Below are 18,411 nucleotides of genomic sequence, written 5' to 3' on the forward strand. Positions count from 1 at the left end.
TTTGGAATATTTCCAAGACATTGTGGTTTATGGGGTTTTTGTCCTTTTTTTTTTTTTTTTTGAGGCATTACCTGGGGAACGCATTCTTTTGTCCATGCTAAAATTTAAAATTTTAAAATGTGTTGATGTGGGAAGGTAATATTTCCTGTTCCATGGTAACCTGCCAAGATCTGGCAATATGGAAAAAATATTTTTAAAAAACTGTGGAAAAAAGTATTTTAAAAAATCAGAACTGAGTGCTGTCCTTCCCCTGCCAGCTCAAGGGTAACGGGATGTTGTGCTCCGAGAGTAATTGAGCAAATAATTATGTGCTGTTTGTTTGCTGAGACTGCGGTTCAGTTTTCAGGACAAAGCTGGAGGATTTCTGTGTTTCTACACGTGTTCATGTGGCAAAAGTGAAACCAGCTTATTAGATTCTGCTCCCAATGCAATAAGGAAATATTTTCCTTTGAATAAGAACTGCAGGGTTTGGCCTTTGAGTGTGTAACTCAAACCTCTCCGTCTCTAATACAGGATTGTATTTATTTTTGACAGACCTTGGGCAGGAAATAAAAAAATGGAAATCACCTTCCACTCTTCCAGAAAAACACAGCAATTAGACAAAAATAATAATTCCTATAGAATGTCACATGTCCAGGTATTCCTCTGGTTGCAATCATGTGTCATTAGCAATGCAAGTAAAATCTTGTGTTTTCTTCTGTTTGGATCAAGGAACCTAGAAACAGTGACAGTCTATTTATTTCTTTATGGTTGCTGAACCTCTATTAAGAGGTATTATTCACGGTGTTTGATTTTTCTGCCTTTACATCCTCACATCCCCATGGTTACTGTTTGATTAAACTTTGATCAAAGAAAAGACAAATTATGTTGTTAGTTAGTTGACCCTTTGTGGAAAGGGCTCTGTGGGTAAATAAGTCAATTCTAATTCATATGGGCACAAATTCTGAAATATTTTTCAAGTAAAATTCCCACTCATAGAGGAAAAATTAAAGTAGTTTTTAGCAGACTATGCATGATATGGTCTTTTATTTTGTTCCTGGTAAAAACTTGTCATTGCTTGTTTGTTCATCTTTTGACTAGAGCTGCCTGATTGAAAAATGAAAGAACACTACAAGGCTGAAAAAGCACCCTTGTGTTCAATGTTAGTGACATTAGGCAATTGATGCTTGATTAGAAAAGCAAAGCCCCTTCCTTTTCATTCTTTGAAAATGTTTGCTTATTTGCATCTGTTCAGGCTGACCATCAAAGGTGGAATGGGTTGGTTATGTCCCTGCAATGCTGAGCAACTTCAGTGTGCTAGAGCAGAGAGAAGTGACCCCCTGGTAGCAGCAGGGTGTGTGAGCAGCCCGGCACCCTTCATGTGCCCATATATACACATAGTCCATATTGGGCATCTCAGATTGGACCAGCTGAGAAGTGCTCAGATGGATTTGAGCAGCAGCAGCATGTTTTTCTGATCCATGAGGAGCCAGCTCAGGTTCAGAGTTTTGCACTGTTTACAAGGCTTCATCGAGCAGAAGCGCATGTGTCCAACAGCACCAAGTACATGGTCAGGGAGAGATTCCCTGGGGGCTTGGGAGTCCTTCCTCTGAGGAGACCTGTTTGAGTGTTTGGCTGTGCCTTTAGAAGTCCATCTTACAGTGAGACATGGCTGGTTCTTACTGTACAGGGATGAGTGGGGCAGTTTCAGACCAGCCTAGGGAGTGACAGAGGAATTGCGTGCAGTTTAGCAGGCAAATGTAGCTGGAGACAGGCTGTGGAGCTCGGTGTGGGAGTCATGACAAGTTTGGTTTTAGAAGCCTGGGATATTCGTCACAGTATTTTCACTGGCAAGAGGAGAGGAAACTCCTGTAAAAGTAAGGAGTATGGGACTCCATTATAGTCGATGCTGTAAGCACAGGGCTGTGCCAAGCTGGGTGGAAAAGAGGGATTCTCATTTGTTTAATGGTGCCTGAGGAGGCTAGGAAGAAGTGTTAAAATTGGTTAAAACCAGGAAGCTGGCACTCAGAAAAAGCAGAAATAAGAAATTGAGGTAAATACTTCTACTGTGACAAAATTAGTCACAGTCAGGAGGATTGCTTGAAATATAAAGTAATCCTGGAATAAGCATCACAAGCAATTAGGGAAAAGTCCTTAAAAATAATGTGGAAAATGGGACAGAGAAGAAAATAAGTCTTGCTTAAGCTGAGGCAGCTAACAAACTAATAGCAACCCGGCTAGAACTTGGAGCCATGAAATGCACGGGAGTTTTGGAGTTTTATACACATAGATTATTGTGACAATATTAGGAAAACTAGAAACAAACAACCTATTTATCTGCAAGGGGAAAGAGTGAGTGGGGATTTGGAGTCTGCTTAAAAAAAGGAAATTGAGCTAGGACTGTAGGCCTGTGTGAAGTGAGAAAGAACACTTGACAGACAAACAGTTGATCTGGACTTCATTAAAAGTGAAAAATGTACAAAATAGAAATGCACTTGAGAACCATATGGTTTGTGGCAAGTTATGATAGCTCCCTTGATCCTTACACAAATCAGGAAACAAATGCTTTATGCGCTTTTACATAACAAGCTGAGATTCATAAATCATCTTCTCCAACAGCAATAGAAGACAAAAGTATGTTGCAGGTGTCTCAGATGAATTATAGCTGAAATTTGCTATGAATTCAAACACAAGAAAGTTGTTAAGATATGATTTTGATATGGACAGGTGACTCTCGATCTTTCTCCTTTGCTCCTCTGTCCAGATCAGCTATGGATTATTTCCCAGGGATGATAGACAATGGCATTTGATTGCTTAAGAACTAACTTGTGGGGTGACTCAAAAAATTAATCAAGCAAGGCCAAGCCCTCTAGCACCCTCAAACCACTAATTTTTAATACCACATGGGATGTAGTATCCAGTTGTCCGCATGATGAATTTCTCTCTTCATGCAACCAGAGGCAGGGCATTAGGAGGAAGGAGAATACTGCAGCATTTAAAAGGGGGAAAGCCCCCTTAAAGGGGCCATTTTAGTCTAACTCCAGAATACAAATTGAAATGAGTGGAACTTCATAATGTTCAGCTAAGGACAGAAATGTATCATACCAGTTCTATCACTCGTTCTTACTGAACCATTAAAGTAATGCTTTTATCCTCTCTTTCTCCTTTTCCCAAATCTAAGGGCATAAACTTGCTGAACTAACAAAAATGCTGCTCAGTCAAAAGTGTGTCAGAAAGATGTCTGGATTATCTGTGTAGCTACTCACCAGTTCTGGTCATCAGGAACTGAAAGAGGAAGAATAGGATTTAATTTTAGAGACTTTGACTGATGTTAGAACTTCCTGAAATTTTTGTAACTGCAAAGTACTTTATTAAGCCTCTAAGCTTCCCACCCAGGTGTCAGGCAGTTCAGTTGCAGACTCTTACCAGATGGATTTGCAAGTATTTCTTGTTGGTTAGCCAAAGGAAAATGATGGAAGAAGTCAGTTCATAAAAATGGCTTAGGCTGATTGTGCTCTTCCGTTCACGCCATGGAAAAATGTGGGAGAGAGAACAATTGAGAAGTAGTCAGTAAATGATTCTCAATGTCAAATAAGGAGTTGAAATAAAGATAATGAGAATTCTTGGTAATTACTATCCTCTACTCCAAGAGTTTGATGGTTATATGCACCTGGAACTACAAAATATGTACATTCAAAATACACTTACAAGGGCTACTCTTGGCTCTCTGGACCATGGCCTCCTCCTGCTTCATTGCTCATCCACTTTTCTCCATCCTCCTAGGAAACTTTTGCGAGTTCCTCCACTTCCCTCTGCCATATCCTGATTCACCTGTGCTTTAACACTACATTTGGGTCTCTACTTCTTTCCAGCATCCTGAAAAGCTTTTGGTCCTTCCTTCCAAGCTCAACACTTGGATATGCTGCTAAAAATACAGAAATGGTCCTTAAGGGGACGTTGCCAACAGCTCCACAGCAGAACCAAAATGCTTTCTTTCTACCTATATCCTAGCTCATGCTACAGCTGGGAGTAGGAACAGCTATATTTACAAATGGTGAAAAAAAGTAATGGAGTTCTTCTGAAAATGAGATAAGACATGTGAGAACTGGGACAGTAAAAGTTGCATATCATCCATGATCAGTAAAGAGAGACTTTCCACCATTAGAAAAAAATGCAAAAAGGCACAAATTGCACCAACTCCTCAGACACTCACAGCATATACATACAGGGCTCACATCCTACCACAAGACCTTTGCCAGTATTGCAAAGAACATTGTAATGGGTTACAAAAAAAAGGGGAACCCCGAATTTACCACAGTGAAAAAAAGCCGCTTGAGAAAGTTTTTATTTTTGCTTACCCATAGTGAAGACTACTGGGTGAAGATTCTAGAAAAAAAAACTTAACAGACTGTAGGAAATCTCAGTGAAAGACCTCAAACATTTCCAGAAAATGGAAAATATTTTGACTTCCTGCAAATGAAAACTGATAATGAAGTGATGGCAGCTCAGATTGAAAGCGGGTATGATAATAAGGAATTCTTTCAGTGAATCCTGAAAGAAATCTTGAAAGAAACCCTGAAAATAGTGGATGTGGATGAAGAACCCAGAAAAGAATCTTCTCTCAGCTATCTGAAGCAAGGTTATATGCAACTGCTGTAACCTGCTGGGTGGTGCTAACACAGGTATGCTCTGGACTGTGGACTACAGCCCACTTATCCCCACCTTGGCTGCAACACAGGTTGGTAAAATCACAAAAAGTTGCAGGATATTAGTTTTGAAAGATAATTAAGATTTGACATGGCTTTCCTAACAGACAAACATCAAGCGATGAGTTTGTACAAGGTTTTTAAATTAAATTTCTTCCCTGTTTTTCAACATAATTTGATTAGAGGAAAGATGTATTTTGGTAAATTTATGGTTGAACTGAGTGAGAGTCTTGAAAAAGCAAGAAATGAGGTTTGATGACTTAGGAGATCCCTTTTAGATTAATGGTTGTAGCCCATACATATTGGTAAACCATGGCACTTAGATAAATGAGTTCTGGTTGATGTATGGAGCCGTGCTAAACCTGACAGTGAGTTGTCTTGAGAGCTCCTTCATTTGGTGGATGATGCACCCTGAAGACCTGTAAGGGCAGACAGCAGGTCTGCTGATGTTTAAAGCGTAAGAGCTGCAGCTTATTTGTCTCATTGGGGCTAATGTGGGGTGCTGTATGTAGAGGTGGCAATGGAGACCTTAGAACCAGAGGCCAAATGGGTGCTCTTTCAGGCCAAACAAGTCCCTTTGTACAGTAAAAACAGCAGGGGCTGGGAGAGTACTGGCTAAGAGCTGACCTAACCAAAGCTGTCTGGGCTGAGGATGACTGGATACAGGTGACTGTGATGGAGAGCAAAGGGCAAGGATGGTGTGACCTCGAGAGGGAGCAGAGAATTTCTTGTTCTCAGCATTGATGGAGTGATAATCAGTTGTGACACCAAGCACACGAGAGGAGGCAACTTTTTCTGCTTTGCTCTGGAAAGCGATCTTGGCATGCAGGGTTGCAATAAGACTAGATTGAGAATACTTCTGTCAGGTAGAAATCTGTTCCTTCAGGTCCATCCCCATGACACCCATATGGAGTGGCTAACCACATTCAGGTGAAATGAGGCAACAGCGCCTTTCATGTGTACCCAGACTACAAAACTATATATTTTTTGATGACTATATTTCTCTGTTAGAGATGAAAATCTAAAAAGTGTGACACATACTGTGTTTGGCTGCCAGGACATGGTGAAATTTTCTCTGCGGTGCCCCTCATGTGGTTTCCACATAATTTCTCTGGAGAGTGTGTCCCCTCACAGAGACAGATTGCAGGAGCTGAATACCTTATGAAGCCTCAGCAGAGCACCAAGCATCTTTCTAATTACTTCACTGCGTACATAATAATTACTGCAAAGAAGAATGAAAGCCCAAATGAAGTACAGAGGCCCTTGAAAAAATGTCACCAGGTAAAACACTGCTGCCATCTCCTTTTCCTGTTGACCTGTCCTTTCATCTCAGCATTAAATGTCCACTTCCTTTAAACAGCTTTTTATCCTAACCAACTCTCGTAATTCACAAAGCTTCTTGAAATTCATTTTTGTTGACTGCCTGCAGCAGAAAGCTTTAATGTTTCATTCCTTATAACTAAGCTTTCTGTATTCTTCTTGCATTGTGTTAAGCAGTCAGGCAATGGTCACCTGCCCTGGCAATGCTAAATTGGCATCTTCAGCCAGAAACAAAACAGACTCCATGAGTTTTGGGTGTAAGAATTGTGAAGAATAGTCACAGTAAGACATGGTCTGTAAGGGAGAGGGCATTTCAGTAAACACAAACAGGGAGAATTTTGCCTCATCTATCTGCAGACTGAGAAAGCTGCTTGATATTCTCCCTCCTCAGCAACAAATGACAGCACAAAAAGTGATCATGTTATTAATTCAGATGAATAGCACCACACATCCCTGCATTATATAATTATTTCATTAAAGTGAAGGATCAGTTTAAAACATCATTAAAATCTAACCAGCCGAAAATAATATGATTCCACTGACTTTTGATTTAATTAAAATCTGAAAGTTAGGAATATTGCAATAAGTATTAGCTCCAGAGAGTCTCTGGAAGAAGCAGCATCAGGTACCTTACACGTTCTTCTCGGAGAGCAGGGAGTAGAAGAAGGAGCCAGGAGTTCTTGGGGAGCCCAACTCAGCAAAGATCAGTGAAGCCACCATTAGAGGTGGGCTGCGCACAGTTTTTCTAAACATCCTCAAGTCAGTCAAGCAGGCTTTCCAGATTATCAGAGTAAGTATTACTCATTCAATTCAGTCTCAAGAGTCAAAGAACCAAATTGATTCTCTGAACTGCGAGAAACAACTGCTCCAAGCCAAGCCTGCTGAAACCAAGACAAAGATCCCCCGCTGAGTTCAATAGCTTGCTGGATCTCACCCAATGCAAGTAATTCCCTTTTTCTTTCTAAAGTGAGTTTCTTTTTCCTGTGGCAGCTTCACACAATATTTCCACTGTGGCTAGCTTTATTCAAACACTGCTCTTCTCTTACTTACAAGTTCAGATTTGTATTGTTTCCAATACTTATAATTTTACATTGTCGGGATACTTTTCTCCATGGTTTCAGAGAGTGAACTGACCTAGTTAAAATTAAAGGTTGCCAGCATAAATTAGATTAGGATGGTCTAGTGGTCTGAAAAAGTGCTGCAACATGTTGTGCTTGTCTTCATTTCCTTCAGTAAGAACAGCTGGGTGAAAAGAGTTATTAGAGTTACTTGGTTTACACTGTTAAAATTGCAAGTCTGATGATATCCTATTAGGATGCAACAAGATCAAATTATCAACTATTTCAACTGGAAATATAATAATTTGGTTTTAGTTTTAGCTATCAGATTTCACATTTCATTTGAAATGCATATTAATCTAGTTAGTTATAAAGTAATATTGCTTACTGGCATCAAGAATATTTCTACCTTCTTATGACTTTTTATACTGGAAACTCTCAAACCTGAGATAAAAAATATCTTATCCCAAGCTCTGGAGATCGCAAGCAGTGGATAACTTGCTCACCATATCTTAGCACAGGCTCAAGGTCTCTGTCAATGAACTATGAATACAGCAGACATCAAAGAGTGATTAATGTTACCAGCCTCATCTCCCAAAAACATCTTAAGTCTGACTCTTTCTAGGCACAGTGCAAACAGTTTGATGCTGAGCTACTGCTGGAATACCATCTGGCTCAGACTTCTTATGCTTGCTCTTAAACCTGTGCAGATTTTTGTACAGTGAAAGGCAGACTAATGTCTCCCTAAGAAGGATATTGTCTCCTGTCAGTCCTATTGTTCCTGTAAATACCTCTCATCACTACTAAAAAAAGGACAAGAGGATAATGGATATGCACCCTGAATGGAGCCCAGAAGCACTTCACCCTGGGAGCTGCATCACTCTGCAGGCAGAATCCCTGCAAATGTCAAAGCCAGTACTATTAACAATAATGCATAGATAATAATTAGTGAATAATTGATGTTGACATTGACATTTGATGCTATGTATGGCTCTGCTGTGTGTATGGCAGCTGAGTGGTTGGCTCCTCTGGTAAAAGCTGCATTGCTCTTTGGCCTGTTGATATCCAGCTGTCTGTCACTCCAATATCTAATGGATGGGTGTGTAGTGATTGTTGTGCTGAGCTGCAGAATGCCGACACTTCTCTGATATGTGGGAGCAATTCCCCACAACTCTATATGAGACCAGAACTCTTTCTAATCAAGTCAATTTTTAACAGAGCTGCAGCCTGAAGAGACTCTTTGGATCCATTTTTCAATGTGTAAACTGCTATTGTTTTAAACCTATTTTCTGCTCTTTTGCATGCTTTGCTGTTTGTTACTAAGAATTCAATCTATTGCTCAAAAATGCACCTCAGGATGGTTTTTGCATGGATTGTGGGATGGTTTTGTTATTTTGGGGGCTATGGCTGCATCTTAAAGGTATATTTGGGACACTTCAGATCTGTTATTCTGTTCCTTCCTGGTGTATGGTCAGCTGCTGTTTTGAAAAGAGAGTAGGGAGAAAGGGATGGGATGAGTGAGGATGGAAAGGCTTGTGCCAGTGAACAGGGAAGTAGTTTTTCTTGCTTTTTCTTTTGAAGCAACCAATCTTGTGTTTGTACCATTTCTATATGGCTGCAGAAGAAAGTTTCTGCTTCTCTGTACATTATGTATGTATCATCTTGGGTTTCTGCCTCAAGTGTTCCATGAATTTATGCTCCTGGGATATCTCTGTGTGAATGCCATGTAGTTCTTACTATCAGAGAAAAGCACTAATGAGCTACTCATCCCTCTTAGCATCCGGCATTGTGGAAGAGCAGTTGCTACCGAGTGCCTAGTAAGATTATCAGCTTCCCTTGGCTTTTGGAAGGACCATTTTGTTTTCATGCCCCTATCCCAGCAGTGCTATTTATCCCCACCATGTTCCGTCCCTTATGCTCCAGAGCTTGGTTTCTAGCGATGAACACAAATTTCCTCTTCTTCAATACAGCAAGCCTAGAAAATCCAAGTCTTCTTCCCTAAAACGCAAAGACACCCTGAAGCATGCTCACAGAAGGGTTTCTCAAGCTGGGCTAGCTGGGAAAGGAAGCATTACAAGATATGTGTATGGGAGCACAAATACAGATTTTAATGAGGGGACTTGAAATTGACTAAGGGTCGGGCAAACGTGTGCTAACACAAGGCAAGTTGAGAAATCTAACATAGGTGAAAATAGAACAGCTTGAAAGTTATTTAACAATGCAGAGCACACTGCAGCGGTTCAGAACAGCCAGGAAGGAGTGTCTGAGATAATAAATGCTGTAGTGGAGTTTAGGTAGGTGTGAGATATTTGTCCGTGCTGAATAGCATTAGCAGCTTGTTAAGGCCAAGCAAAAAATAAATCACTGACTTCAACAGACTTTATTGTTTACTAAATCCTTACATTTAGATTTACACAGGGAACCAGACTGCCAGAGTGCATCTTGAGTTAGTGAGCTGGTGCTCCTCAGCTGAAGGAATTGTCTTGATTTATGTGATAAGCAGTATGCACTCCCAAAGAAAACCAAGGTAGTTTCCTCATGCAGGGCCTTACAAGGGTCAGTGCCTGCACACACATTCCCTTTTGCACTTTTGCCAGGGGGGAATTCTTGGCTCTGGCCCTCAAGTTTCCTGAAGAAGTTATAACAGATGGGTTGGAGTTATTTATTCCTTTTAAGGGTGAAAAAATCATACTATCTAGTATTTCCACTGAAGAGATGTTACACCTACTGAGTCTACAATCCTTAGGGCTTCTTTCTTCACTCTTGACATAGAAACCTCGCTGTTCATATTCCAGAAAACCCAAAACCTTCTTGTCCACAGCCTCTCAGGATCCATTTAGACAGTGAGACCTATGCCAGCACTCATATCAGTATTGCATTTTGTGCTTGAATGGTTTAGCACTATGAAACTTCACTCTGAGACAAGTACTTGAATACTCTGCCCAAGGGACAAAGCCTACATTCAACCTCCTGCATTCCACATTTGCCTTCCTTGACTTATCATCTCTTCTGAAAATTTCCTTGCCTGTCAGTTTATTACCTCACACAAGCATATGGTGGATAACCCTGTACAGAGTTTAAAGAACATGAGTCATGACTCTGCTGTACCTCATGCTGTCTATGTCAGCCAGCTTTGCAGATCTGTCTGCCCTAAATTTTTATTTAAGCTATGCCATCAAGACTGCTTTACAACTTTGGTCGGTAGTTAGATTTTGTATTATTGAAGGTCTCAGGGTCACCCCATGGGCACGCTTGCAGACCATCACTCGAGTGAGGAGGAAAGTTTATTCGTCTACCACCAGCAACTTTCTGTCTTCTATTATAGTCCCTGAGGATTTTTCAGGAGGGCAGGAGATACACTTGATCCCCTCTTTTGGATTTGTATGCAACTGTGGTAGTGGAGCTGATAGAATTAGAAGTAGTAAAACATGGGAGCATATGGGCATAGAGATGGCACTGGGGTACCAGTAAGACAAGTATTTCCTGCCTAGCCATGGTAAGTGTGTGTATGTGTGGGGGCTGTAGATGGAGACAGCACATCTCCAAGAAGGCTGATGAAAGGTTAAATAATCTTTCTTTTAATAATGGCCCTCGTGAGGCTCTCTACAGTTACTACACCAGACTAAGTGAACAACATCATTGCACGGTTCTTTTAACAACCCTTGTATTTTCCATCACTGAAAATTATTTGTTTTACAGGTCAGATGCCCTATTAGTATTAGTATTTCTTGTCATTCTGACATCAATTGCATTTTATCCCTTGTGATTTCTAGAATATATTTAGTGTTGATTTTATTTTCGGTACAGCAACAGCTTAATCCTCTTGCTATCTCATTACAGTATGAGAAAATTGAGATTGCTTGGAGGACATTAGTTAATAAACTTGTTGCCTATAATTCCCAGACCGTTGATGCATTTTTCCATCTTTATTTAATGGGATGCTCTTTTTCACATTGAAATATCCAGGCTCTAGCAGTGAAGAAATGCTACAGATACATTCACACTGAAGGAGAAAAAAATCCATCCAGAAATGGTTACTATTTTAAATGAAGAAAAAACCCCTCACTAGGCAACTTCATCTTTTTGTTTGACTTAAAGCTGAAATCTAAAACCTGATTCTTCACTTGCACTAGTTTTATATTTGTCTCATTGACTTCAGTGGAATTAATCCTAATTTACACTGGTATGAGAAAAATTGGATTGCTGAGGTTTCACTATTCCAGACTGTAACCAATGACCTCAGGGAGCTTTTAATTTTCTAGCTAGGGGGATGCTGTAAGAGTTGAGAGGTTGTTTGTTGCATGGACAGGAAGATAAGACAAAGCAAAATAAAGTGTTTTAGACTATCTCATTCCAGAGGTCTTGTCATCATGGGCCACAGGGGATGGCTTTACATTTCCATTAAGCCACCATATTCTTGGAACTGCATTTCCCAGGCATTTTCTCCAGAGTGCTAAGAGAGCTCACGGTCAGAGTCCAGATGCACAACATACTCCTGACAGTGATCAGTTCTTGTTCTTAGTCTCTGCCAACATCCCTTTCCTCTCCTCATCCCTTTTATTTTAACACTCAGGGAGGATAACAATGTTTTTAAATCAAGTGGCTTCTCTGCAGAAGAAATTAGTGGTGAGCAATGCAGGAAGCCAGCAAGCAATGATGGGGACATATACACATTCAGCCAGACCATCCTTTTTTCCATTTGCAGTTTACTGTGCAGATTGACAAAGACTCTGGAACAAAAAGCAGCTTGGTATATGACATATTTTCATATAAATTACAGCTGGCTATTCCACTGCAGTGATGGCAGGTGGTAGCTCTTGGCTCTGTCCTTGGCCATAATGGGAGAAGCACTATCTCCTCTTCCCCTGCTCTGCATGGGAATGTGAATTCTCACTCTGAATGTGAGAGCAGGCTCTCACATTCCCAAGAGAAGACACAAAGTGCATTTATCTGCCCCACACCACTGTCTCTCTAGGGCTTGGAGGCCCTCAGTGGTACACATATCACCACAAGGAATCTCTGTCTCAGTCCTTTTCCACCCTTGTCCACCACCACTCTTCTTATGTTCACTGTGCTCTGTTGCGCCGTGTATTCCTCTTCACAGTCCCACCCTGCTCTGTCTCATCCTCTCACAGCTTTCAGATCCTCCTGACAAAATTTTACTTGATTTCTGTCTCTGATTCTACCTGGCCAAAGGCAGGTTTCTTCATCTGATCTCCCTGTCCCTATATGTGCAGCTCAGCCCTTTCCTCCTCTCCTGGCAGGTCTGATCGCCTGCCCAGACGATCTTTTTCTTCAGTCTCCTTACAAACTGTCTGCAGGTGGGTTGGAAAGTTACTGCTCTAATTAAACAGTGTTTGGTACTCACCATGCTCAGGTCTGAGGTGGTGCGCACTACACCTAGATTCAACAGCATGTGTTTAGACTTCCAACTATCCACTGAAATCTATAACAGGAGCCCAAAAAGGAATTCAAAGCCTAAGTGTTTCATTGGCGATGAGCTTTGGTGCTGTAATGATGCTCTGAATGAACTTAACCTTCCTTAATCCTTCCAGCAAGCACGTTTGTCATCTCACCATGGATTGCAAACAAAGAGTTTGCATTTACAAATGATCCATCTTCCAGGAAAAACATAATTCCCCTCAGCTCCTGAGTTCTCTAAAACAAAGCATTAATATCTTTGCTGAGGGGATAAAATTCCGTTCTTTATTGAGAAAATGGAACAAAACCGCATTTGATCTGATTGACACAGCTATTCTGGTTGAATTGGGTAGTATGTTTAATCAATAAACTTTGCCCTTCAGAATACTAATGCTTATCTTGTAGTTGCTGCTTCTCAAAATACTGTTCCCTATAGAATTATTTTTTTAATATGATGGACAAATATTTGACTCCCTCAAGAAAGCCTGAAAGTCACAGTGTGTGACAGTGGGGCTGCTCTTTGGGAGCCCAGGTAGAACAGCTTACAGAGAACCACTCCACCTTCATTTCTCAGCATATCTGTTAAATGTGTTATATTTTCTTTCAAATGGACATAGACTTCCAATGTAGTAGTGACTATGGCTACTGTGGACTTTTATTTAGAGGTCTCAAAGCATAATCCAGTAAGCAGCCATTCTGTTTCAGTTCAGGGAGGTGTACTTAATGTCATTAGTTATGGAAAAGTGACTTCTACATGCAGTTTTCAGATATTAATGAAGATCAATGGATGTAATAGAATCCTAAAATACGAATCAGGCACTTTTTTTTTAATCAGTGCCAGGTAGCTCAGTAATAGCCTTCCACACAAAAAATAAGTTGTAGGAGGTATAAACTCTTACATTAGCACTGGTAAGAGGGCTACTACATCTGGATCATCTCTCTAAATCTCCACAGACTCTTACTGGAATATAATTATTGAAGATAGAGGCACTGGTATCAATATGCTACTGAATTTGGAGTAGGTTGTTGAAACTTCAACAAGTCCTGAGTCATATTCCCTTAAAGTTTCATTTAAAGTCAATCACAATGATTAATTACTGGTGCAAACGATGAAAAAAATTAGCCTTTATTCTGGGAAATTGGACTATAACTATTATTCTGCCAAGAAACTACACCTTTGCATAAGCTGCTTGTTAGTTAGAAAACAATGGTGGTGGTTTTTTTTTCTTTAAACACACCCTGTATAAACAAATTGCTTTGAACAAGATATGGAAACTGCAGAAATATAATGCTGTGTTTGTCTTGGCTGGCTATTGCTGCATTCATGAATATTTTTCCTACCTTTTTTTTAATGAATAATGCTAGTGTAGGTTCTTAAAAGATACCAGTGATAATTTTCAAAGGCTTTAGACATTTACTGAATATTTTATGCATTTTAAAAGGGGTTTCTTTAACTTACTGATAAAGGCTATTGGCATTTACATAATCATAAAAAAACCTCCAAACTCTCAAAATATATTTAAGGTGATCCTACACTTAAAATAGAGAGTTTGGAAAACAATTAAAGATTTGGCTAATTTTTAACAGCACCTGTGAAGAAGGTAGTGAAATATTTTAAATACAAAATTGTAGAGGTACATAATTATTTACAGCTCATACAGGGAAGCAAATGAAAAGAATGTATTTGTTTGTTCATAATAAAGTGGTTACCTGCTTCACACACAGCCCTTGTGGAATTGAATATTTCTCAACAGTATTAGAAACAACACAACTGTTTCAACAGAAACAAGGAAGTGTTCAATATAACCAGTTTATTTTTTACTTATTTAAAAATATTCAAATGTTCACAATAAATAAGGTCTACAAAATACACATATCCATATGCACTATGAGTGCCCCCTAGGAATTTTTATACCTGTTACTCAGTTTGAAAAAGAAAAATTGACAAAGCAGTGGCAGTCTCAAAAAATAATGTATGCTCTTATGTTTCAGGAAAGAGAGGTAGCTGAGTAAAAGAAACATGTTAATATTGGCAACCGCTGGTGAGAGAATTATGGCAATATTATTGAGGAACACCTAAGATTCCACAGAGAAGCAGCATATTATGAATATATCAGCTGCAGTACAAGCCTCAATCAGGTAAAATAAAGCTTTGTTACTGTTGCTGCTCCTGAAACAATTTTATTTCATTGTAAAGTATAAACTTTTGTTTCTATACAGAGATTCTGTAAGCTCTGGAGTTTTAAGCTTTTTGGACACAGTAACTGAAGAGACACTTGAATCAGGATGTGAAAGAAGGGGCTGGTTTTTTTTAGCTAGGCACCTTGCCTCCCACAAAAGCCTTATCTTGTTTCTCTGTTGTGTCAAGCTGCAGCAGTGTGGAGGGAAAGTGTTCATTTCTCGCCTAGACAAGCTCTAAGGGGCTGTGCTGCAGCTCACACTTCTGTTGAGAAAATGCCACATGCTGAGCCAAGCTCATTTGTATTTGAACTCCACTGAAGCTAATGGGCTTTCCCTGGGGATGTAGATGGCTTCTTGAAGCTAGGTATAAATGAAAGAAGACATCACTAAGGGGAGCTGAGTTATGATTGAAACAGAACATGAAACTGTTTCTTTTGAGGCCAAGAGATGTTTTTCCTTTTTCAGCTTATGTTGGCCTGGAAAGAATTTTATAGCATGGAACATCCATACGTTTATCTAGGCTGGATAATAAACTATGCACTGGGAAGCACATGCTTCCACACTGGGCAGCTTCCTCTTCCTCCAGCCCACTGCTTCTCCAATCTCACTCTTGCTAATCTGTCTATTGATTAAAAGCTGTTAATTATTTCAGCCTTTCTTGCCTTAGCTGAAATCTTTTTTCAAGAAAAAAAAATTCTAACCCTTTATTAGTTCTCAAACTAAAGTCAGTAGTTATATGTGTATTAATAATTAACTGAAATGCATTTTAGAGCTTGCTCTTGCCCAGGCACATTTGATAGTGGGTCATCAGCTGAAAATTTTGGCAGGGTCAGCCTCCAAGGGTGGTAGTGTCTTAAGCTGCAAGACTCCAGACTTCTTTCTGAAGTTTTATTTATGTCTTAGTACTTTCTCAGTTCTCCCAGAATTTGTGCTGTCAGGATTTCTGCCTGTCTCTGGACTGCCAGAGAACCCTTGGAAACACAGCAGCAGCACAGAACACTTGTGCTCAGCACGGACATTCAGATTAATTTGATGTCCCTAAACATCTTTATGCTCTTCTCTATCTTCTCTATGAAGAGTCATTGAGTGTCTCCAAAACACTGTCTCCTAGGTCATGCAACACAGAAATTAGGAATGGGAAGAGAGTTTAGGGTTAGCCACACGTCAGGACAGAGCTCTGAAAGCCATCCTTTTCAAACTTCTATAAATTGGAGCCTTTTTGAAGTGATGCCTGACTTTGAATTGTTATGTTGAGACAATATAAGCTGATCCCTCTGAGGTGATACCCAGTGTAGAATGTGTCTTTCTCAATATGCCAGATGTAAGAAAGTGTAACCTTTCAACTGAGATTATATAGACACCTGTGTGTATAATTTCCTTATTCAGATTTCACTATTGGACAAAGCGATGGCCATGACATTTCCTTAGGGACTTTCCAGCAAATTGAACTAGAGACGTAAGCATTCATCTGAAAAAGCCATCTCACAGCTTCTGATTGGTTGGCATCCAACAGAGACAAAAATAAGTATCAAAATGAGTGGCCACTTGTGCAGGCTGCCTCTGAGTACACAATGTCATACAGTGTGCAGGAACCTGTACACAGTTACTCCTTACTTACGGCATATGACCCAGGCCTGAGAGCACGTATGATTAATGGTGCCAGCTGGAAGACACTCGTAAACTCACCCAAAGTTCACTGTATGGAAAAAATAACCAGCTGATGATGTATTGCTGCAATGTGGCATCAGGAGATGGCAAGTTTCCTGCTTGAATACTACAATGACAGGGAAGCGGCAAACAAAGGAGTTGTGACTTATGAGGATGCGCTAGTAGTTTTTTAACAGGTAATCCACAAAGGACAGTGAGAGGTGTATCTCCTTCAGAAATGCTACTGGGAAATGTCTGCCATTCAAAGGGAAATGGGGCAGTTCTTCCCCTTATCTATTTTGATTTTCCTCTGAGTACTAAGTTGCTAGCTTACCTACAAAGCAAGAGCAAGAGACCACTAATCCTCCTAAACTCAGAGAAGACCTGTGCCTTCCCTTCCTCCAACTGCACGCAGTGTCCACCTGTGGTAAGGGTGCAAAGGGCTTGGAACAGGAGGCTCAAAGCACCAGGACAAGATGGTCACGGCGAAGGAAACACCCAAGGCATAACTACACCAACCACCTGCAGCTGGAGAGATCAGCACTGGAGTTGGAGAGTATCTCCACTCCAGTTTAGGATTTGTCATGAGATCTTTACAGGTAGATATCCCAGGGCTGTTACCAAGCATACTGAGGAAATGAAGGACCAGAACTCTTCTCTGAAATGCCAAAGGTTACCGCATGGGCACACAACTCATGTTCCCACTCGCCAGGCTGGCAGAGGAAACACCTTATAGAATCACAGAACCACAGAATTATTTGAGTCGGAAAGGACTCTCAAAGATTATTCCATGGGGAGGGACACCTTCCACAAGACCAGCTTACTCAAAGTGCCATCCAACCCAGCTTTGAACATTTCCAGAGACAGGGCATCCACAACCTCCTGGGCAATCTGGTTCCAGTGTCTCACCAAACTCATAGCAAAAAACTTCTTCCATGTCCAACGTAAATTGACTCTCCTTCAGTTTCAAATCATTGCCCGTTGGGCTATCGCTACAGCTAAAAAATCCTTCCTTATCTTGCCTATAACCCCCCTTTAGGTACCAGATGGCTGCTTTAAAGTGTCCCCAGAACCTTCTCTTCTCCGGGCCGAAGAGCTCCAACTCTTTTGATGTTCGTAGCAGAGATTCTCCAGCCCTCTGGGCATCTTTGTTGCCTCCTCTGGATTCACTCCAGCAGATCGCTCTTCCGGGGAAGGGGTGGCGTGGTCACGGGCGACCCGCGAACAGGTGCGGGGGCGGTGGCAGGGGAGATGGGGGCAGGGGCGGATGCGGGGGCGGTGGCAGGGGCAGGGGGAGATGCGGGGCAGGGGGAGAAGCGGGGGCGGTGACAGGGGCAGGGGGAGATGCGGGGCCCGGGGCAGGTGCGGGACCAAACGCGGGGTCACGGATCCGCCACCACCGCCCCCTCCCGGCGGGGCGGGGCCGCGGGGCGGGCCGCTCCTCTGCCCGCCCTCAGTGGCGGTGGTGGCGGGTGGCGGCGGCGTTCGGCCTCTTTGTGCCGCCTTCCCCAGCACCCCGTGGTCGCTGCCTCGCCTCGCCTCGCCTCGCCTCGCCCCGACCCTGCTTCGCTGGGCTCCGGCCGCCGCCGCTGTCGCTGAGGGGATCGGCGGGTCAGCCCGCCCTCGCCCCGCTGCGGGGCTTCCCCGCCTCCCTCCCCGCCCCGCCGCCGCTCTACCCCGCCTCATCCCTCTACCCCGCCTCATCCCTCTGCCCCGCCTCATCCCTCTGCCCCCGGTGCGGGCTACTCGCGACCGCCTCCCCCGGCTGCTGTGAGCCCGCCGTGCGCGCTGCCGCCGGAGCTCCCCGCCGTCGGGGATGGCGCGGCTGGCAGCGCCCGTGCGCGCCTGAGGCGGAGGGGCGAGCCCGCCGCCGCCGCGGGAGGAGGAGGAACAGGAGGAGGAGGAGAGATGAAGCGCTTCCACCCTGGGGTCGCGCTGCTGCTCTCGCTGCTGTGGGAGGTGAGGTGGGCCGTGAGGGGAGCGCTGCCCTGCCCTGCCCTGCCCTGCCCTGCCCAGCGGCGCCTGCGGCAGCCCCGGGTTCACCCGCGGGGTTCCGCCCTCGGTCGCGACCTGGAGCTGCGCGGCTGGCGAGGGGAGCT

At 42.3% G+C, this 18,411-nt stretch overlaps 1 protein-coding gene across 3 annotated transcripts in view; it reads left to right on the forward strand.

Moving 5' to 3' along the window:
* The first annotated feature begins 4,631 nt into the window (after positions 1-4,631).
* VOPP1 (VOPP1 WW domain binding protein) overlaps positions 4,632-18,411 on the forward strand; it is a 75,838-nt gene continuing 62,058 nt past the window's right edge. For 2 of the 3 annotated variants that reach the window (XM_030971365.1, XM_030971363.1), the window contains exon 1: positions 18,035-18,271. Coding sequence is in view for 2 of the 3 variants with exons in the window: in XM_030971363.1 (XP_030827223.1) it covers positions 18,221-18,271 (51 nt within the window). In the remaining variant the exon portion in view is untranslated. Of the gene's footprint in view, positions 4,718-18,034; positions 18,272-18,411 lie in introns of those variants that run through there. The other variant, XM_030971362.1, reaches the window with a different exon arrangement.

Source organism: Camarhynchus parvulus, chromosome 2, assembly GCF_901933205.1.
Source record: "Camarhynchus parvulus chromosome 2, STF_HiC, whole genome shotgun sequence".
Taxonomy (NCBI): Eukaryota; Metazoa; Chordata; class Aves; order Passeriformes; family Thraupidae; genus Camarhynchus; species Camarhynchus parvulus.